The 23,649-nt window shown below is 36.6% G+C and overlaps 1 protein-coding gene across 2 annotated transcripts in view; it reads left to right on the plus strand.

The window, feature by feature from the left end:
- The window catches only part of LOC131692631 (IDLSRF-like peptide), a 324,832-nt gene that overhangs the window by 231,180 nt on the left and 70,003 nt on the right, over nt 1-23,649 (plus strand). The window contains exon 4 of one of the 2 annotated variants that reach the window (XM_058979788.1): nt 22,919-23,030. The exons of the other annotated variant lie outside the window; for it this stretch is intronic. Coding sequence (XP_058835771.1) covers nt 22,919-23,015 — 97 coding nt within the window. The 3' untranslated portion in view covers nt 23,016-23,030. Of the gene's footprint in view, nt 1-22,918; nt 23,031-23,649 lie in introns of those variants that run through there. 2 annotated transcript variants of the gene reach the window in all.

Raw genomic sequence — 23,649 nt, forward strand, 5'->3', positions numbered from 1 at the left:
GTTTTTTCCCGAGCAAAGGCCCAGGTAAAAATGGGATTTTCGTCGCGGAAGATGTATTAGCAGAGGAACCGTAATTTTTTATGGCAAATTCATTCGAGATATTGCCGCAAAGAGGAAACCTCTAAATGATTTACTTAAGAAGGAAGCAAAGTTTGTGTGGAGTCCGGAATGTGAAAACGCATTCAACGAATTAAGATTACACTTAACTTCGGACCCAATATTAGTAAGACCAAATTACGACGACACGTTCGTAATTACTACGGATGCAAGCGACTTTGCAATAGGCGCTGTGCTCTCCAACGAAAAGTCAACAGATCTCCCAATTGCATATGCAAGTAGAGGACTGGTCGGTGCCGAGAGGCGCTACCACACGATTGAGAAAGAATTACTCGCTATTGTATGGGCAGTAGAATACTTTAAGCATTATATATTTGGACAACGATTCATAATATATACGGACCATCGTCCACTAATTTCAATCTGGCATTTAAAAGAAACCTCTTCAACACTTACGAGATTACGGCTTAAACCTTGAGTGCGACATCCGATATAAGCAAGGAAGAGATAATGTGGTTGCGGATTTTCTATCTCGCCTACCACAAAACAATGAAATGGATGACAAAAACAAAGAATCCACTGTCCCGGTGTTAGTATTGACGCGAGCGCAAAAGCAAAGAAAAGACGCCGAAACATCGAGAAATAATCAAGCCGCCAGTGACGATTTTGACGTCATTGATATGAGTAACAATGAAAGCTCAAGAGATTCGGAAAAAAATAGCAACATAAGTGAAAAATATGAGGAATTCGAGGAAGCAATAGCATCCAATTCAATCCCCACCGAAATCCTTAGTTTTGGATCGGTGATTGACACCGAAGAAACATATGACGCCAATTTTGTTATTTTGAATAGCAGAACATCGTACGCTGAAGTTTCTAAAATTTGCGACTTACCGCATGGACTGAAGGATTATGTGCAGGACAGTATCATTTCTGTCCCAGAGAAAAACCTATTTGGCATCATAATGCCAGGAAATGCCAATACGTTGTTAGACAGCAAAGACTTTTTTGACATATTCATGCGCGGCTTTGCCATATTGATCAGCAAAATGCCCAACGCAAGTAACATACAGGTTGTTTCATTTAGAAAAATTAGACAATATGAGGCGATCCAAATGCTGCAATTCGCGGCGTGGAAAGGCAGAAAGCAATGTACGCTGTACAATTCGGATTGCGAGCGCATTGCAGTAAAACAGAGGAAGTAGAAAGAATCCTACTGGAATTCCACGATGCCCCTCTAGGAGGACATGTGGGAGCGAAACGCATGCTTCGCAGAATTAAGAATCTATTCCAGTGGAATAACATGCGCAGAGATGTAGAAAATTACGTACGACAATACGAGTCGTGCCAGAAGAACAAGATCCACAAGAAGAATAGGATTCCAATGAAAATTACTACAACGGCAACGGAACCGTTGGAAAAATTATATATGGATATAGTTGTCCTACCCGAATCAAACTGGGGAAACAAATATGGGTTGGTGATACAGGATGACCTCACCAGATACCTAATCGTAGCACCAATGGAGAATCAAGAAAGCGAAACAGTAGCGTGGACTTTCGTAGAACATGTGATCTGTAAATTTGGTACTCCACAGGAGCTAGTTACAGATAACGGCACAAACTTCGTTAGCTCTCTAATGAAGAATGTATGCAAAATTCTAAAGATAAAGAAGATAACTACCAGTGCGTACCACCCGCAGGCAAACTTAGTAGAGAGAGCCAATAGGGAATTAAAAATTTACTTAAGACAGTACATAAGTGGAGAACACGGCACTTGAGACCAATTACTCCCATTCTTCACATTCGAGTACAACACTACAACGAACTCATCGACCGGATTTACACCGTACGAATTGATGTTCGGGCGAAAGGCTACACTTTCCACGTCAATTTATGAACGAAAAGACCGGGAAATTTATTATGACAGCTACGCAGGCGAAATTAGGAAATGCTTCGCCAAAATGCACGCAACGGCAAAGGAAAATCTGATTTTGTCAAAGCAAAAAAGAAAAGAACTCTATGACAAATCAACGAATGAATGGACACCTATGTGGGTGGATTTAGTATTAGTACACGCAACCCCTATGGGTGTAGGACAGAAATTGCAAAATCTATGGAGAGGACCATACGAAGTGGTGGAACTGCCAAGTGAGCAAACAGCCGTAATTAAAAACGGAAATAGACTTGAGAAAGTACATGTCAACCGATTAAAAAGGTATATGGACTGAGTTCTAATAAAAAAACGGAAATAGACTTGAGAAAGTACATGTCAACCGATTAAAAAATAAAAAAAACGCTTTTAATCCACCTAACAGTGTGATGAGACATTTCTTATAACTCTTATCACTCTCTTCTGATATTATATCGTATGAGAACATTTAAAACTTGATGCTTCGCGATGTTTTTGATAACACATACTACATGGGATTGTGGCAGGACACAGAAAATCGCTCAAATCAGCATAGGACAACATCAAACGAATTATTGCTAATGCTCTGTTAATAAAATATCTAAATTCCTCAATCAATGCATTGTGGTGGGAAAACTGAATTTTCCTAAAGGGGTTATGTATATTGTACTGAGCCAAAAAATTGATTTTTTTTTTTGAATCGAAATGAAGTTTATACTTTACTCAAATTTCCAACGCGACTGAGACCTAAAAATCAACGCTTTTTCTGGAAAAAAGCGACACTAGCAGTGACACCATTCAAAGAAAATCAACAGTGAATATTTCCAGACTTGGTTTTATATCCTATTTAAGAACTATTGTGTTTTTTACATCCTAGATTGCATGATTCAGTGATCGAAACCCAAAACTTCATGAAGTATTTGAAATTATTAAATTAAAATTTGTGTTTGCTATTGAAATTGACAAAATGATAGTATCGCCCCTTTGACGATTGTTTACTTTTTCGGTCCCACCTATCAGCATTGAAGTATCGCCCTTACGTTTTTTTTACAATACCAATTTTACAATTGGTGGGGGTTTGGTGAAAATCGATCTAACTGTCCAAACGGCATAATTCCGAAACCGTAATTTTTGAAGTTTTAAAATTATGCAGAATTAATTTTTCAGAAAATAGTAACAGAGCTCGTGATTTTAGCGAATTTGTTGAGACTTTATTGTAGTCATGAATATTAACCTGAGAAAATTCCCCATAAATACTTCTTGGACGATATACCGCCAAAATTATTTTATCAAATGATGCGCTGTTTAACGTTTGTAAAACTCATCGAAGATACTAAACCTCCGAAATTGGCGGTTTAAAAATGATGTTATCTTGACCTTAAATTACTGTTTTTGAACATTTGACCTATACATATAATTGGTCATACAACAAAAATAAAATTCTCATCAAAATCGATCAGGACCTGCTAGAATCGAATGGAAATCGTCATTTTTCATAAATTTCTCTCTACATTCGGAAAGTGTTATCCTCGTTATTAATCATATTACGTTTGCGTCTCAACTCGACGCATTCCCAAAATATAAACTTGTTTTAATCCACCTAGTGGTGCAATTGTGCTTGTCTCACTTGTCCAGACTACGATGGTTATGTTCAATAAAATGGTGGAAGTGAATATTTCATGTTCAGTACGATTTGCACATACATACAATGGATCGACAGCCACGATCTTGAGATACTATGTGATACTGAAACATCGCTTGACCGCCGCTATTTTTAAAGTAGCAACCACTCACTGCATACTCCCTCCGGGCCGGTATGACTGACGATTTTTAGATTGATTGCATAACCTTTCTGTATGAGAAAGGCAAAAGGGGGTGGGCGTGGCGTAGTTGGTAAATCGATTGCCTTGTACGCAGCGCACCTGGGTTCGAGTCCCGACCCCGCACATAGGGTTCGAAATTTTTCACAAGAGATTTTTCAAACCCGAAGAGGCGAATGACCTTAAGGTTAAAACCTCTATAATCGAAATAAAAAAAAAGAAAGGCAAAAATGTACCAAACTCCAAAAAAATCAATTTTTGTCAAACATTATTTTTTTCGAGTTTACATCAAATCGATGTTTCATGCATTATAAAGTCATTTGGCATCAAAAATACAAATTTGATTTTGAAAATTTTTCATTTCAGTTTATATGGGAATTTGCTGTGTGATTGCACTCTTCAACTCGTAACTCCGGAACCGGAAGTCCAATCAATAAAAAATCAATTGCAGCCGATGGGAAGGTTGTACCTTTCATTTGAGACTAACTTTGTGCAAATCGATCCAGCCATCTCTGAGAAACAGAGGTCACATATTTTTCCACATACACACATACATACACACAGACATTTTCCGATCTCGATGAACTGAGTCGATTGGCATATGACACTCGGCCCTCCCGGTCGGGATTAGATTGACGAATTTTAGAGTGAATGAGAAAGGCAAAAACATTTTTAGCAAATGTTGAAAGTTATGCATTTTTTGGTGCGCAGTTCTATGTTTCATAGACATTAAATCAATTTTTACTTCGCTTCCTATTAAATAAAGACCCTTATTACAGTACATCTCTACAAAAACGAGCTCAATTTGAAAAGAAATCTGAGGATCATGATTGAAAACAGAACTCTGGAATTTTCTATTGGAATGTTTTCAGGCAGGATTTTGATATTGATGCAATTAGACAACTGTGAAATCAAGACCAAAAGATCAGTTACATATCAGGACCCCATTCCGACAATTTATCAAAAGTCCTCATGATGTTTGCAACAACAGAATATCAATGTACGGATCAGATAATTGTTATTGTAATATTAAATTAAATCAGTCTGCATCAATAAATTTTCAACTTCAATCCAATTTTTTTTGTTGGTGTGTTGGGGTGGGGGGGGGGCGTTGTATGGTGTTAAACCCCAAAACCTTCTTTTGGCTACGCCGTTGCTTGGAGTTAGTTATTTCGCTTTTCATTTTCCAATATGTTTCAGATCGATCCGATGGTCATGAATTAGAAAAATTGCAGTCAGAAGATTCGCACAAATGAACATTTTTGCACTGATAAGTTATCAAGTTCCTTCCAGACAACTTGGAAGTGTTCGGTGATTATTTCTAGCGGTTGTAGATAGAAAAATGAAATACAAAATTCGTTTTATCGAAATAATGTTTGGCTTATTTCAATGGATTATTACTATATTGAACAATAAATAGGCGACAAAGAGTAATCCACAAACAACAAGCCATAACTTTTAAAGTATTCAAAATAGATATTTGAAGTCTTCAGTAAAGTTATTTGCAAAAGTAAGAGCTACAAATTTGCTGAAGGCATCATTTCGATATAATCACTTCCAAGAAAATTTGGAAAAGTATCTCACTCATAGGGGGATTAATCAGCAAAAGCACAATACCAAAAGAAAGGGCATATTGCCTTCATTAAATTCACCGAAGATACTATTGACCTAAAATAAGCCGTTTTGGCGTTAAAAATAGATTACATGTTTTTGGTCATATTTCTGGCAATGGGAAATGATAAAAATCTTTCGTCCGCATTTAATGTTAAATATCTCTTTTGATAATAGTCCGATTTCAACAATCTGTAGCTTGTTCGAAAGGTATTCGTTAAAGCTGTCTAAAAACGTATAAATTGCTATTCTATATTGTCAATTTCGGCAGATAATTCAAAAAAACTGCAAAAAACGCCATTTTTACGCATTCAAACATTCATATCTTGGAAACTAAACATCAGAATCAAAAACAAATTAATAGCGTTCATACTGTTTTTTAGTTCTTTCATTTAAAATTGGTTTGGATAAGATCGGTTCAGCCATTGCTGAGAAACACGAATGAGAATTTGTCCGTTACATACACACACACACAGACACACACACACACACACAGACATTGTCCCAAATCGTCGAGCTGAGTCGATTGGTATATAAGACTCGGCCCTCCGGGCCTCGAAAAAAATCTTGAAAGTTTGAGCGAATTCTATACATTTCTTTTATAAGAAATGTAAAAACGCTTTTAATCCACCTAACAGTGTGATGAGACATTTCTTATAACTCTTATCACTCTCTTCTGATATTATATCGTATGAGAACATTTAAAACTTGATGCTTCGCGATGTTTTTGATAACACATACTACATGGGATTGTGGCAGGACACAGAGAATCGCTCAAATCAGCATAGGACAACATCAGTGCTAGAAATCTCAAACCAAATCAATAGGAAAGCGAAAAAATGGCCCATAAAATAGACATACAAACGAATTATTGCTAATGCTCTTAAAATATCTAAATTCCTCAATCAATGCATTGTGGTGGGAAAACTGAATTTTCCTAAAGGGGTTATGTATATTGTACTGAGCCAAAAAATTGATTTTATTTTTTTGAATCGAAATGAAGTTTATGCTTTACTCAAATTTCCAACGCGACTGAGACCTAAAAATCAACGCTTTTTCTGGAAAAAAGCGACACTAGCAGTGACACCATTCAAAGAAAATCAACAGTGAATATTTCCAGACTTGGTTTTATTTCCTATTTAAGAACTATTGTGTTTTTTACATCCTAGATTGCATGATTCAGTGATCGAAACCCAAAACTTCATGAAGTATTTGAAATTATTAAATTAAAATTTGTGTTTGCTATTGAAATTGACAAAATGATAGTATCGCCCCTTTGACGATTGTTTACTTTTTCGGTCCCACCTATCAGCATTGAAGTATCGCCCTTACGTTTTTTTACAATACCAATTTTACAATTGGTGGGGGTTTGGTGAAAATCGATCCAACTGTCCAAACGGCATAATTCCGAAACCGTAATTTTTGAAGTTTTAAAATTATGCAGAATTAATTTTTCAGAAAATAGTAACAGAGTTCGTGATTTTAGCGAATTTGTTGAGACTTTATTGTAGTTATGAATATTAACCTGAGAAAATTCACCATAAATACTTCTTGGACGATATACCGCCAAAATTATTTTATCAAATGATGCGCTGTTTAACGTTTGTAAAACTCATCGAAGATACTAAACCTCCGAAATTGGCGGTTTAAAAATGATGTTATCTTGACCTTAAATTACTGTTTTTAAAAATTTGACCTATACATATAATTGGTCATACAACAAAAATAAAATTCTCATCAAAATCGATCAGGACCTGCTAGAATCGAATGGAAATCGTCATTTTTCATAAATTTCTCTCTACATTCGGAAAGTGTTATCCTCGTTATTAATCATATTACGTTTGCGTCTCAACTCGACGCATTCCCAAATTATAAACTTGTTTTAATCCACCTAGTGGTGCAATTGTGCTTGTCTCACTTGTCCAGACTACGATGGTTATGTTCAATAAAATGGTGGAAGTGAATATTTCATGTTCAGTACGATTTGCACATACATACAATGGATCGACAGCCACGATCTTGAGATACTATGTGATACTGAAACATCGCTTGACCGCCGCTGGTTTCAAACGATGTTTCAGTATCACATAGTAAGATCCGGGAGGTCCGGGTTCTGCCGAAAATTTTCAACTTGTTAAGAAATTTTAAACTAGTTTTATTTTTAAAGTAGCAACCACTCACTGCATACTCCCTCCGGGCCGGTATCATTGACGATTTTTAGATTGATTGCATAACCTTTCTGTATGAGAAAGGCAAAAGGGGGTGGGGTGGCGTAGTTGGTAAATCGATTGCCTTGTACGCAGCGCACCTGGGTTCGAGTCCCGACCCCGCACATAGGGTTCGAAATTTTTCACAAGAGATTTTTCAAACCCGAAGAGGCAAATGACCTTAAGGTTAAAACCTCTATAATCGAAATAAAAAAAAAGAAAGGCAAAAATGCACCAAAGTCCAAAAAAATCAATTTTTGGCACACATTATTTTTTTCGAGTTTACATCAAATCTCGATGTTTCATGCATTATAAAGTCATTTGGCATCAAAAATACAAATTTGATTTTGAAAATTTTTCATTTCAGTTTATATGGGAATTTGCTGTGTCATTGCACTCTTCAACTCGTAACTCCGGAACCGGAAGTCCAATCATTTCATTTGAGACTAACTTTGTGCAAATCGATCCAGCCATCTCTGAGAAACAGAGGTCACATATTTTTCCACATACACACATACATACACACAGACATTTTCCGATCTCGATGAACTGAGTCGATTGGCATATTACACTCGGCCCTCCCGGTCGGGATTAGATTGACGAATTTTAGAGTGAATGAGAAAGGCAAAAACATTTTTAGCAAATGTTGAAAGTTATGCATTTTTTGGTGCGCAGTTCTATGTTTCATAGACATTAAATCAATTTTTACTTCGCTTCCTATTAAATAAAGACCCTTATTACAGTACATCTCTACAAAAACGAGCTCAATTTGAAAAGAAATCTGAGGATCATGATTGAAAACAGAACTCTGGAATTTTCTATTGGAATGTTTTCAGGCAGGATTTTGATATTGACGCAATTAGACAACTGTGAAATCAAGACCAAAAGATCAGTTACATATCAGGACCCCATTCCGACAATTTATCAAAAGTCCTCATGATGTTTGCAACAACAGAATATCAATGTACGGATCAGATAATTGTTATTGTAATATTGAATTAAATCAGTCTGCATCAATAAATTTTCAACTTCAATCCAATTTTTTTTGTTGGTGTGTTGGGGTGGGGGGGGGGCGTTGTATGGTGTTAAACCCCAAAACCTTCTTTTGGCTACGCCGTTGCTTGGAGTTAGTTATTTCGCTTTTCATTTTCCAATATGTTTCAGATCGATCCGATGGTCATGAATTAGAAAAATTGCAGTCAGAAGATTCGCACAAATGAACATTTTTGCACTGATAAGTTATCAAGTTCCTTCCAGACAACTTGGAAGTGTTCGGTGATTATTTCTAGCGGTTGTAAATAGAAAAATGAAATACAAAATTCGTTTTATCGAAATAATGTTTGGCTTATTTCAATGGATTATTACTATATTGAACAATAAATAGGCGACAAAGAGTAATCCACAAACAACAAGCCATAACTTTTAAAGTATTCAAAATAGATATTTGAAGTCTTCAGTAAAGTTATTTGCAAAAGTAAGAGCTACAAATTTGCTGAAGGCATCATTTCGATATAATCACTTCCAAGAAAATTTGGAAAAATATCTCACTCATAGGGGGATTAATCAGCAAAAGCACAATACCAAAAGAAAGGGCATATTGCCTTCATTAAATTCACCGAAGATACTATTGACCTAAAATAAGCCGTTTTGGCGTTAAAAATAGATTACATGTTTTTGGTCATATTTCTGGCAATGGGAAATGATAAAAATCTTTCGTCCGCATTTAATGTTAAATATCTCTTTTGATAATAGTCCGATTTCAACAATCTGTAGCTTGTTCGAAAGGTATTCGTTAAAGCTGTCTAAAAACGTATAAATTGCTATTCTATATTGTCAATTTCGGCAGATAATTCAAAAAAACTGCAAAAAACGCCATTTTTACGCATTCAAACATTCATATCTTGGAAACTAAACATCAGAATCAAAAACAAATTAATAGCGTTCATACTGTTTTTTAGTTCTTTCATTTAAAATTGGTTTGGATAAGACCGGTTCAGCCATTGCTGAGAAACACGAATGAGAATTTGTCCGTTACATACACACACACAGACACACACACACACAGACATTGTCCCAAATCGTCGAGCTGAGTCGATTGGTATGTAAGACTCGGCCCTCCGGGCCTCGAAAAAAATCTTGAAAGTTTGAGCGAATTCTATACATTTCTTTTATAAGAAATGTAAAAATGTACATAGTTGTAAATACATATGTACATCACCTTATTAAACTATTCTACATATAAACACAAGTAGCTATTAAATCAATATGTATATACTAGTCAGCATTGTGTATACTGAAATAGGAACAAAGAATAAATATGTATACGAACAACACAACGAAGAACAAATAAAGAACGGAATGCAAAATGAAGGGCAGAGTATAATACGAGGACATAATGTTTAATTTAAAAAAAGGGTTTATGTCAGAAAAAAAAATCAAAAGTTTAAAATAAAATAAGCAGTGTCTGTCGATAAAAAGCAATTTAAAATGGTAGAAAATATAAAGCAGAAAGTGGGAATTTTTTTTTTATTAACGAGTCAAGTAGACTGTCGTATAAAATATGGGATATAATAAATACATGGAAAAAGGGCAATCAGAGTGAAGGTTGCAAAACACTGATAACAAAATCGAATACAAGAGATGGTCAGAGTCCGAGAAACCTGAGCCGAATACAATGTTAAAAAAAGGTAAATATAAGAAGGCCTGAGTCATCGAACCAGAGCCGAAATAAAAGTGAAGTGTCAAGAGCCAGAGTCAAAGGACCTGAGCCGATCACAATGTTATAGAAAGAAACATATAAGAAGGCCTGAGTCAGTGAACCAGAGCCAAAATAAAAGTAGAGCCAAAAGCCAAAGTCAAAGGACCAGAGCTAGAGCCAAAATTATAGGGGGGTCTCACGTATTTTCTAAATCGGATCGTGTAAGCTAAACTACGATTTGAAACTCCAGAGTTGACAATACCGAAGAATCGAGATTAGAAGCACAAGAATGAATGGGCAAGGGGGGGTAGGACTCCTGAGAATGACAAGGGTGAATGAACACAAGGAAACCTACGCCGGTATGCATGATAAATGAATGAAGTACGAACGAGTGTTTAAAATTTCAGATAGGACGAAGAGGTTGACAAACAAGGACAAACCAAGTAAGGGCGAAAAGGGTGAAGAACAGGAATACGAGACAAAGACGAAGGGAATAATCATTAGGAGATCTTAGCGGTGAAAACAAGGGAAAAAGTTTCATAATTAAAGAGAAGTGTTAATGGACACTATAACATATAGGTGATGAAAGCATCACGAAAAACGTGAAAGTGGGAATAGAAAATTTTTATTAAACAATTTATAAAGAGACGTGTAGCGAACACGCTCAGAAGAATACATTTTACCAAAGAGGCGCGACATGAATCCGTCCAAGTACTGGTTAAAATATAAACATAAAAAAATGCAGTTAAACAAATGGCGAGAAAACGCCCAGATGGGAAATATTTTATGAAAAGGAGAAAAATGCAAAAACAAGAAAGTTATCAAGTTGCAGTAGAGACAGACACTGCAGAGGAATTTCATTTTCAATTTCATAAGAGTCGCAAATGAGCCAAAGTGCGTTATTTTTTTCTATCGTTCTAAATATTATTAGGAGAATTTCGATTTGGTTTCACAAGTTGCGCATCAGTCCACCTTGGCAATTGTAATTTTCAGGTACTCTCCAAGATGGATGTAGTTGATTCTGGTAAGTAAGATTTCAGAGTACTTTTCTTTCATAACCGCATGGTTACAAACACCATGTATCTTTTCGGGAATTTAAGTCTTTATTTACAGGTACCCTCCTGGGTCAACCTCAATTGTATAGGGGGAGATGTCGAAGCAACATACACAATAGCCACAATAGACAGGAAGGAAGACACTCAAGTATTCCCACAAAAAAAAATACTTACCTCGCTTCGACAAATGTTGTCGGAACACCATTTTTGAAAAAAAAAACTTAAAGAAAAAAATATATTTTATTATGAAAAAAAAAATTGTTATGAAAAAAAATACACAATTAAAAAAAAAGACACAACTCGAGTAACACACAAAAAAAATATATTACCCATCTCGAGTCTAAAACAATATAACAAAAAAGAAATTTACTGAAAACGAGCACAATAGGCAAAAGAACTCGAAATTATTAAAACGAGCAAAGTAGCAAAAGATCTCGAACAAAAAAAACACATTTTGTGGAAAAAGAAGGAATTGGGGGCAATTACTAACAACTAACACCCTTGTTTTTGCTTGAAATACATATCCGACAAGAATAGATTAGGAAGATTGCCAAACCGAGTCGGTTTTCATTTTAAAATAAACTATAAACCAGAGTAATCTCACATACTACAAATTTTAAAGAGTAAACTAAATAACTAAAGGCCAACGAAAATTGAAACAGATAAAAAAAATAAATTTTTCAATACTATAATAATATATAGCAATCAAATGACGGTTTTGACCCTAGAGCAATTAAACAAATAACGAATATTGACGAAAATTATAATAACCATTAAACATAGGAGGTTTTGTACAAAGTGGAAGCAGAAGTCCAAATAGTGTGGAGAAGGTAGACACGAGCACTACCCAACGCGTTCGATAAGGATGGAACCAGTCGAAGGTGGTGACGGGAACGATTGAGGGGCGCCGCAGAAGACAACAAGAAACGGAAGCCAAGCTGGCATGAAAGGAGTATACGATGCTAGAGGGGAGAATAAGACGTAGGGAAGGAAGTCGGTACAGCTAATATCCGGCTCACTCCAAAACACAAGCAAAAAGGCCACAGTCGGGACATCACAACCTGACTACGGTCATATGATTAACTATCAAGTACTTCGGTCGGAACTCTACACCCTGACCGATGTTACAAGAACAAGAAGCAGGCCGCACTGTCAAGATGCTACAATTCGTCTGATGTCGGACCAATACATATACATTGCCGCAGTCGGAACTACCAAAACCGATTTTGCACTGAAAGAAAGCCCATCGTCATGTTAGACACTGGCAGTCGGACAATCCGAAGTAATAACAAAAGGGAGGCACAACAAGAAACTTCGAACTCTGATTGATGCGAAAGTTCACAAACGTAAATGAAATGAATCGAAAAAGCCAGGTGGCAGGGCAGCAGAAATCAATACGCAAGGAAGGCGGAAAACAGTAAACCACAAGGAAGACGTCGAGACAAGAGAAGGTGCCTCGAAATCGAACTCCCGAGAACCACTATCGACCAACACGAAAGGGGAAGCAGCAAGACAGCTCACTGGTGAGGAGACTGGTGAAAACACAGGTGAAAGCATTGGACGAGCCGCAAGAAGGACAGCAGGGGTGCACACTGGGACCATCGTACAGTTAGGATGTTAAGAAAATGCCAAATAATGATAGAAAATTGTAAATATTTGGTTTTGACAAAAGTAATAACAAATATGATTTTTGTAATGGCAATCTTAGGAGTTAGGACACAAAAGACTTTTTGACACAAATTTTTCTAATGACCCGCGCAATCGTCTTGATGATGCGTCTCCCCGAGGCAACATCAAGCTCAGTAAGTAAGGGGGCATGCAGCGCCCATAGTTTTCGGCCAGCATCAACCCTGGAAAATTTCTCCAAGCGGTGCACCATGGAAGCTAATTTCCTGGGTTACATCACCAGCTACAGCCTTAAGCTAAGCTGATATTTTGATGCACTCGCGCTTTCCAAGCCATATGCTTACGGAAAACGAATAAACACTTTGTTTAATTAAACACAGTTTGTTGCTGCTAGCAGCAGACGGCGACGCTATCATAGAAAGTAAAGGCCTCCGAGTATGAGTCATAATGAACTACTGATTCATCCACAGGGGTCTTTACTCTCGCGAGCGTGGAAAGAATGTTTTGTTTAGGTCTGAGACTCTCTCAGAGTAAAGTCTACACAGATGACATGATAAAAGGCTTTTGTGTCAAATCGAAAAGAGTCAGTCGTTTAAGTTGCTCTCGCCCGGTCGCGTCCGGGGAGTCATTCAGTTAGTCAGTCGTTTTAAGTTGCTCTCGCCCGGCCGCGTCCGGGGAGTCATTCAGTTAGTCAGTCGTAATAAGTTAATTAGCGTCCGCGCGCCTAGCAGGTGCCGCGCGAGGTGTAAGTTAGTCGGTACTCAGCCAATCCGGGATTTAGAAGAAGAATTATTTTGAGCGAAGATTACGCTGAAGCGAAAGTGATTTGGGCGCTGATACGGTAGTATTCAGGATTACAATAAAATTGTGAAAAATTATTCCTTGCACTAAGCACCGAAATTTCAGCTCTTGATATCTCGCTACCTCTGAAGTGCATGCGTGCATAGTTCAAACTTTACTTCGATATCGACTTTTTCTAAAAATCACCTTCCGGTAGTATTTTTGATCTGAATTATTATCCCTAATCCTAATGTCAAAGAACAAATAAAAAACTCTCGAAAGCCGTTAGGGAAAATCATTATCATTACTGGAATTTTCTTTTGAAGTTGAATACTTCTAACGTTTCAATATAGGGGTCTCGTTTCAAAATGTTCTGCCAAGAATTTTACCCGATTTTTTAAACGTGAATATCTGCCTTTGTTCTGAATGAAAAAATAAGATTATTACGCTATCTGATTGGAAATATGTACAAAAATTTTGTATCCAATTCGGTAGTATACTAAAAATAGCGGAAATAATGGAGTTTATGAAAGTAGTAATTATCTGATCCATGATTGGTTTGTACAATTCGTTCAAAAAGCAAGCGTTGCTGGGACTGCCTCTTTTTCATCGAAGGAAACTGCGACGCTTATAAAAAGAGAACACGAGAAAAATTCGTTAGCTTGTGTTCTGACGTTGTAAGCGTAGCAGCTGCTGCGTTTCATTCCAGCTCACACTTTTCGATGGTAGGTAATAGATACCATGACTGCCGCCAGGCGCTGATGATTCTAATCATGAAATGACGTGACAATTTTTGTATTTCAATATCACACTATTGAAAAACAAGCAAAAATGAACAGATCTCAAAAAGGTGAAAACTCCCATACATCATTCAATCCATCGGCAGAGCCGTCCATAGGGAGCAGGTTAGTGATTCAAACGAACACGAATAGTTATAAATAAATGTGCCGCGTGCCTGTTTGAATCAGTTGTTGCTCTTTTGCCAGGCAAGTTACATCGTGCCTATAGCGTCTCGTACGACAGATTTAAGCACCCAGCACACTACGCTTCTATGAATGACGTCATCATCGACTATTTAAGGAATATTCCTCGAGCGACTTCATTCTCCCGTCAAACGTCAGGCCGTAAAGAACAGCAGTAGCAGTCATGCATGTTAACAATGCGCTGCGATGAGTGCTGCATTTGATCACTGCTACCGCTGGGGGTGAACCGATGTAAATAGCGCGCGGCTGGAAGAGTTGGCAAACCTCAGTTGAAGCTGGCTATGTGTTCCATTCTGCATGTTATTATTGTTAAATTAAAAACCCTTGTAAGGGCTATAAGAATAACATACAATAAAGAACGAATTGGAATATTTTCAATCATTGACAGCAGTGGCGTAGCCAGAAATTTGGATTGGAGGGGGTTTTGATGAAAATCGCAAATTTTTTGAAAAAATGCTTAAATTTAATATGAGTTTGATAAATTATTGAAAACTCAAAAACATAAGTAGTCTAACAGATGTCATTCCAGTCTACAAACAAGAAGGATCAACATGGAACAGTTTTCAAACCTCTATAGATTATTTTCTTGTATAATATGTCAATGAAGTCAAAAATTGCGATCTTTTAAAGTGGGATAAATGATCTAAAAAATTTTCAACGTTCAAGATCACCTAATATAATAATCCTTGACTTTGAAGGTTTGACAACTTCGGGAAGTTATCAACATAAAACAGCGCCTGCTTTGATATCGAAATTTTAGTGATTAACTCTCATAGAGGTAATTATGGTGAATTAATTTTTCAAAAATATTAAGAGACATGGTGCCTTCAGCAAAGTTTTTGATAATGTCATTTCAAACAATTTTGTTGAAAATATGAAGGCTACATGAATTCAACATATAGGGATTTAAATGGACTGGGCCTGCTATATTTCTTCTTAGTGAAGAAAAATTTAGGTGAAAACTATTTTTTTCTGCGCTACGGATAAAATTGTTTGAAACAATCATTGCGAGTTGAGAACACAAAACCTATAACTAAATTATGGATGGATGGAACTGAAACTTGCGTTTCGACTTCATCTCATCAGAATCCGACACTAACTTGGTGGGCGGACTAAGCTAGCGCCGAATTGATGCTAGCTCCTGAAAATGGAATCACTCTTTGTGTTTTTGAGTCCTTTTAATATCTGGGAATTATTTGTTTTAAATCCAGTTCCCTTATTTTTTTGTAAGCTTCAAAGGCACCTTGAACGCAATGTGAATTTATTATTTAATTACCGCAGAAGAGATTTATCAAATACAGTAATTTCAGAATAGCTTGTTGTAAAGGTTTTCTACTACTATATTTCGATACTCTGAATATGTGGGATATTTATGTCTTTGACAAAGTTGTTTGAAATGGCACTTTCGAAAACTTTGCAGGAGACATTAAGTCTCGACCCAAATTTGGTTGAAGAGTAATTCTTGTCTATAATTACTTCTAGGAGGATTAACCGTCAAAATTATTCTATCAGCAGATGAACAGTTTTACGTTTTGAAATTCTTCAATGTTACTTAACATCGAAATTTGGCAGTTTCGAATGAATGTGATAGTGACCGTTAAAAATTTATCGAGCATTAATTTTACTTTTCTTCATTAGTCAACCTCACAACTTGCAATACTAGTACGTAGCACACAAAATTTTAGTACGCCATTCATTGCATCCTGCTAAGAGGCTATTCATATAGTTGATAATATAACAAAAATCCAATGCTCATAAAACCGATCCTGACCTGCTAGAGACAAAATTACATCAGCTTTCAACATGAATTGTTGTCTAAGCTCTACACAATCTAAAAAAATACTTTTTCAGCAAATGTTGAAATGTATCCAAGTTTTCGGTAAATAAGCTTATGTTTTATATGCAATCAACCTATTCAAATTTAGATTCCCTTTCGAAAAATTGTCTCTAATCCATATTTTGAAGCATCTTTCCAAAAATGAGCTCATAATAATTCAGACAGTTATTTTATTTTACATTGAAGTAATTTGACAACTATAGGATTTTGGCTAAGAGATAAGTTACAAGATCCCCTTCCCACAATTTTCCAAAAGTTCTCATGACGCTTTAAACACAGTTCTCAATGTAGTGATCAGAAAATATTTTTCCAAAAATATTTTGTGGAATATTAAATTAAATTCGCCAGCATCAATTTTTTTTTTCAATCCAATTAATTTTGGTTTGGGGGGGTTTTAACCCCCAACCCCCCCCCCCCCCCTGGCTACGCCACTGATTGACAGCGATAATCCAATTGCGCAGTTTATATTCGTTATTTATTTATTTATTTATTTATTTGCGCGTATATTGGCAATCTGAAATTTGCAACAATCTGTTATTTGTTTAAATTTATCCTTCCGAAACAATACAAAAATGTGCAGCTACTTAAAGTACATTTTCAGATTGAAATTAGCGAAAACCTGTGATTTATTAAAAATAGTCTTTCGGAAACATAATTCAACATTCTGCAATGTTTCAGAAAATTGGAGGATGTGGCAACACTGCCAGCTAGCGAAAGCCGTACCAAAAAGAATCCGCAAATATTTTTCGTTATTCTGCGTGAAGGCAGTCCTTCCCTCATCAGTGCGAAAGTGATAAAAGCCGATGTCACGTTTCAAGCTATCAGTGTTTCAAGTTAGATGCTGAAGAGAAAGGTTGTTTCTTTTCATTTCGAAATATTTATCTGATGTAAGTAACGTGCAGCTGGAAGAGACGGCAAACCTTTCTTGCAGCTAATTGTTCCATTCTGCATGTTATTTTTGTTAAAACTAAAGCCCTTAGTTTAATTTTTTTCATTCCATAGCACGCGTGTTTGTGTATCCCACAAATAGTCCTTTTCAGGATTCCACCAATGGTCCTTTTCAGGACCCCACATACAAAACAGTTAATTTGAATAATTCCCTTAAAATCGTTCTTTTTAGGTCCCCAAATATAGAACATTTCAGAGTTAATGTTAATTATACCACCGAAAGATGCATATATTAAACTTTCTTCGTTTACGAATAATTTGATTTATGACCAGTTATTTTTCTATCGTGCTTGCAAACATTTGATTTGATAGCAGGTATTTAAAGATAGATGTAAGGTTTTGTTTGTGAGCATTATTAATTTATATTTCCATTTCATGGATTTGAATAAAACTTTTTTTAAATTTGAATTTATCACACTATAGGTTATCGATTTTAATTTATAAAATTCAACTATTATCTCTAGTGAAGAATAGCATGTCTGTGTGTAGTTCTGAAACAGTCGATGGCATTAACGGGTTTTAATTTGGCCACGGATAATATTGCTTGCTCATAAAACTGGCTGCATTTTAATGTCATCGTGGTTGTGTCTTGTACACAACAATTTTTTTTTTCAGTGCTGAATAAATGGATTGGCGATGGGGTGGTTTGGTGCGAGAACCGCCCTCTCTTGTTCTTTAAATTATATGTGGCGTCAGGTGCTTGTACAGATAAATTCACCACGGCGCGCGTTCCAGTGTGCACCGTGGTGAATTTATTTGTGTATTCGTTTCCTCCGGCAAGCCATATTGCGTACTGGTTGATTCGTTGTGTAAAGGAGACGGTGTTGGCTTATTGGATACTGATAATATGATTTTCTGTTCATGATTTGATACGAGTTTTTTTACGAGTTTATAGAGCATTTTTGCACTACCAGAGGAAATTTAAATTTCTTTGTCCTCGGAACAAAGTGAGAAAAAGTTTTACGTATCATCATGTTATAAATTAAATAACGGGCCATAAAACAAATTAATAGTATCCACATTAAGCCCGGCTTATTTTGTGTGCGGCTAAATGACGCAATGTGCTTTTTACTTATTTTGTTTTACGAATATCGCGGCTACACAAATGAAAAGCTCCATTATTGCGAAAACTCCACTCTAAGATACCTGCTTGGTTAAGGTTCGAGCATATTATTATTAACCAACATTTCCCCCTGTAATTGCAATCATAACGCTTTGAAAAATGTTCAAAATTTTAATGATTCACAACAACAACGGGACAGAAAGCTCGTTGAACTAACACATAATTTTGTTTTCTGTTGAGATTTCACAAAAGTGTAGCTTTAAATCGTCTTAGGTTATGCAATTATTAGGTTTTCAAAACAATTATTCTGTTTTAGATTAGAAAGATGGGTAGGTAATGTCAACGACATTACCGAAATGAAGTAACATACATTTTAAGTTGTTAATACGAATGCTTTTTACTAATTTCTACCAGGTTTTATTCAAATAAGTTAATTCGGTACTTATAATGGAAATAGCGAAATAACGGTGCAAGTATATACGTTTCTGTACTGTTGCCAAATGAATTGTTTCACTCTCATTAAATGCTATTTTCAGGGTTGCTATATGAGGATAAATATGTTGGAATATTTTAGGTTTCGATGTACGTGTACCGATATTTCGGTATTTCCATTAGAAATAACGAAATGGCTGGTTTTAATATAATTATATTCAAAGTATTCGCGATCTAAAGCTGGATGTAGACCGCAAGATGGCATGAAAGTGCAATGATGATGTTTTTATTTTCAACTGTCAAAACATATTGAAAATTAAATTTTGAAATTCAGAAAATTCAATCAAAATTATAATCAAATGTGATTTCATCTAATGCAAAGAAAAATTAACGAAGAAAATAGGTTTCCTACGTTTGAAAAATATCTTGATGGTAAATTTCTTGATACACCACTAAGAAATCGTTCTTCCGGTTTCAGTTTATGCTAAAATGAAATTTAGAGATTGAAATCTCAATCAAAACACGATAGTGGACGAAAATCACTGGATTAAAGAGTGCAGGTATTGAAAGTCGAGGTTATCCACTGATAAATCCAATTTCTAAGTAAACATTTCCCGTATCTGAAACAACCGACCTAACCTCAACAATACAAAAATAATTCCGGATCTCAATAATTCGCAATAAAATATAGAGTTCGACTGAATGTTTTGGTGCCAAATGAAAGAACGAGTTTTTTCTTATCACCTGTAATTAATTTTTTTGTGGAACTATGTATTGTTTATCTTAAAACAATTAAAATAGTACAACCGTCCTACATAATCAATGCAAGAAAATATTTTTATCATCATTTGACTGGTACCAATAATGAAATCTAGTTGGCGCGTCGACCGGATAAGTTTCACGTTTGAGAGTCAATAGTCAAAATTGTAGCATTCGCATTAACAGCGTGTATTCTACTTCACTCTGGTTATGTCTCTGATATTACCCACCCATCTTTTTTCACGAAACTTTTCGATAACCTTCCGTCACTTCTATTAAACGTTTTCAAATGCTTTAAAATTTACATAATCTTATTAGAAACAGTTGTTTAAGAAGCATTTGTAATATTGAGTAGGAAAAGCTGAAAATTTATGAATCTTCTCTATCTGCAACATATAAACCCTTAAGTGTACCAATTAATTTAGGATACCCTTTTAACATAAACTATCGCATGAATGGGAATAGGTTTGCCGAATTTTGGAAGAAGTCGATAAAATAACCCCTTCAAAGCTATCTAAAAATTGGTGTAGTTCGATGCAACTGAAAGAAAATATCCTCGGAAGATGGGATCTACCTATTACCACAGACTAACAGACATAAAACTATGGAGAAATTCCTTAAAAAAATATCGATCCGCTAATTTTACTAGAATACTAGCTCGACCTTTTATACACGGTCCCAACCACTCATTTACAAAAGGGTTATCCCTCAGGCTCGGGAACAATTTTTCACAAGTGGTCTATCCCCCTTACACGTGCGCATATGTCAGTATCGCCATAATCTCAAATGCGGTCACAGTCCCGACTAAAAATATATTTAAAATAACCGTTGAAACGGACGAAAAATTGTTTTCGAGTGTTATGTCTGTTAGTCTGTGCTATTACTGTGAATAATGAATACATTTGAGACCCGTTTTTATCATCTCCATGGTGATTTTAGGCTGACAAAATGGGGACATTTACTTCTTTTTCTTCATAATAAACTGAAGCTGTTAAAATATGCTTCCCTTCCCTTGATGTAGTCTAATAACTATTTCTGATTATTTAATATAGTCTTCTGTGCAAAAATTTAACAAAATTGGTTTTTTTTATTTTTGCATATTTGCATCTTTATCCGTTATGTGTCCAACAAAAAAGACACCTTTAACAGGCCGACGTGGGTACCCGGATACCCACAAATTGAAATGCTCATAACTATGGCTTCCTTTAACCAATTTGGACACTTCTAGATGTTTTGGATTCAGGAACTCATTCACTTTTTGATTCTGTAAAATAGAACAGGATGAATGGATCTGGTGCTTGGTAATCCGGATTTTCCGGAGTAATATACCAGTACTAGGATATGATTTGTGAATTTTAATAATGTTTTAGCAATATAAGTATCAAAACTCTTCAAATTGTCTCGGAAGTCTGTTACTCATTGTTACGGGAACCTATGGCAATTTTAAAGATGAAATTGGAATGGAATGGCACCCCATCATCCCACGGAAACCCGCCCCGGAATGTCCGTTCCGGGGTCAAATCACCAAATGGTTCTAAGACCACGAGAATCACCCTACTGATGCAATTCCAAGAATTTTGATACCCATATTGCTAGTATTCCATTGAAATTCACAAATAGTATCCAAGCACTGGAACATGCTTCCGGAAATCCGGATTCCCGGGAACCAAATGAACTAACCCCTTTTATTTTTACCAAGTCTAAAATTGGATGAGTTCCTGAATCCAAATTGCCTTAGTTATTGGCATTTTGGTTTTGCTGGTACCCGGGTACCTCCTCACTCCTTCTCTTTCTATATCAACAAAATTATTAACCCAAAAGCTTGACTTAGTGAAGTTTTATGATGTCACAAAGTTTCAATTTCATGTTTTCAGCTTTGGTCACCGTTCGATTCTGCTTACCGGTTTCGGTTGATGTTGTTCGGTGAAAAATATAATAAAACTATTTCCGTTGTTTACGTTTCAGCCTACTCATTCTTCGGCCATCCTCAGAACTATTTATTAAATACGAAAATATAGTCAATTTAACAAGACACATTTTTTTTGTTTCTACAAGACCACTTACATTTAAGCCCGTTCGCTTCTCGCTCGCGGGACTGTCCAAATAAAACTAAATTTAAATTTCTCTCTCACGTTCGTGGCGTCTCCCTTTGCTGACCACGCTTACCGTGCTGCGTAGACCGCAGTTTGTTGAGAAGCCCCTGCATAGGAGAAACTGGCGGCATCACGCTGTAGGTTCACTGCGCTCTCCTCTCTCAATTTTATGTGAAGAACTTCTGCTGTTAGTCTATTGGCCTCATTGTTGACTCTCTCTAACATATGTGTTTTGGAGAAATCAAAATGATGCCCCTGTTCCGTCGTGTGTTGAGTTAGACCCGTGCACGACGTTCTTGTGCGTATAGAATTTTTATGTTGTGTTATGCGCTTCTCTAGCGTCTGTGATGTCTGCCCAATGTACTCCTTATTGTTACAGATGCCACAAGGGATACTGTACACTATGTTGGTTTGTTGCATCTTAGGTATCTTGTCCTTCAGCATGGTAAAGACGGTACTTTTAATTTTATTCGTTGGTTTGTACGCAGCTGTGACGTCATTCTTGCGCAGAAGCTTCCCTATCTTCTCGCTCAGGCAGGGAATGTACGGAATAGATGCGTATTTTGTTGTTCGTTCTTCTGTTCCCCTGGTTTTTATCGTGTTGTATAGCAGATCTACTCGTTGTTTTAAAATGCATCTAATGTAATGTTCTGGATACTTGTTGCTGCGTAGTATGTCTAATGCTGTTTTAATGGTCTCTTCTCGTTTCTCCGTATCCGTCAGTTTAAGCGCTCTGTCAAAGAGTGCAATTGCAGTATTTTTCTTATGAGTGTATGGACTCTCCGAAGTGTAGTCTAAGTATCGTCCAGTTTTTTGTTTCGGATGCCATGCTTTCTGTATTTTTTCTCCTTGTCTAGTCAGCATAAGGTCCAAAACACGAATGCGACCACGTTCTTCCATTTCACAAGTGAAATTGATGTTGCTATGTTGCTCGTTGAACGTTCGAACGACAGTTTCGATTTCGTTAGCTCGTCCTACAACAAAACAATCATCCACATAGCGCCGGTATACTACTAGTGATATGTTTTTCTGTTTCAGCTTTTCGATAGCATCTTTTTCCAACTTTTCCATCACTATGTTCGCGACAACAGGAGATAAAGGTGATCCCATTGGCACACCAAATGTCTGGTCATAAAACTTCCCATCACATTGGAAGAAGGAAGCTTCCAGGACAGCTTTCATCGCTTGTTTGAAATTGTCCCACGGTATAGTCGTTATGTGGTCCAGCTCATGCCATCTCTCTTCTACGCACTCATATACCTTTTCTACAGGCACGTTTGTGTAAAGAGAAATCACATCTAGCGAAAAAAGGACGCATCCGTCCGGTACCCGCACCTTGGATACCTCTTCTGCAAAGTCGAAACTATTGCGAACATGGTATTCGGTTTTTCCTACCAAATTGTTCAGTATTCCTGCTAAGTATTGAGCCATGCGGTAGGTGGCTGAGCCGATGGTGGAAACGACGGGTCGAAGAGGGCGGCCTTCCTTGTGTATCTTTGGTAAACCGTAGACCCGCGGTGGGTTGCAGTGGTATACTTTAAGTTTGTGTTTGGTTGCCGTATCTATTTGTTTATCTAACCACCACTGTTCCACGATGGTATTCAGCTTCTTCAGCACCCTTTTCGAGGGATTATCTTTGCGCTCCTTGTAAGTCGATGTATCGTTGACCATCGCAGTCATTTTTTGGTGGTATTCGGTGGCTGATATAGGTACAGTTTTGTTACCTGTGTCGGCTTTTGTTACGTAGAGGTTTGGGTTCTCTCGTAAGA

Source organism: Topomyia yanbarensis, chromosome 3 (assembly GCF_030247195.1).
Source record: "Topomyia yanbarensis strain Yona2022 chromosome 3, ASM3024719v1, whole genome shotgun sequence".
Taxonomy (NCBI): domain Eukaryota; kingdom Metazoa; phylum Arthropoda; class Insecta; order Diptera; family Culicidae; genus Topomyia; species Topomyia yanbarensis.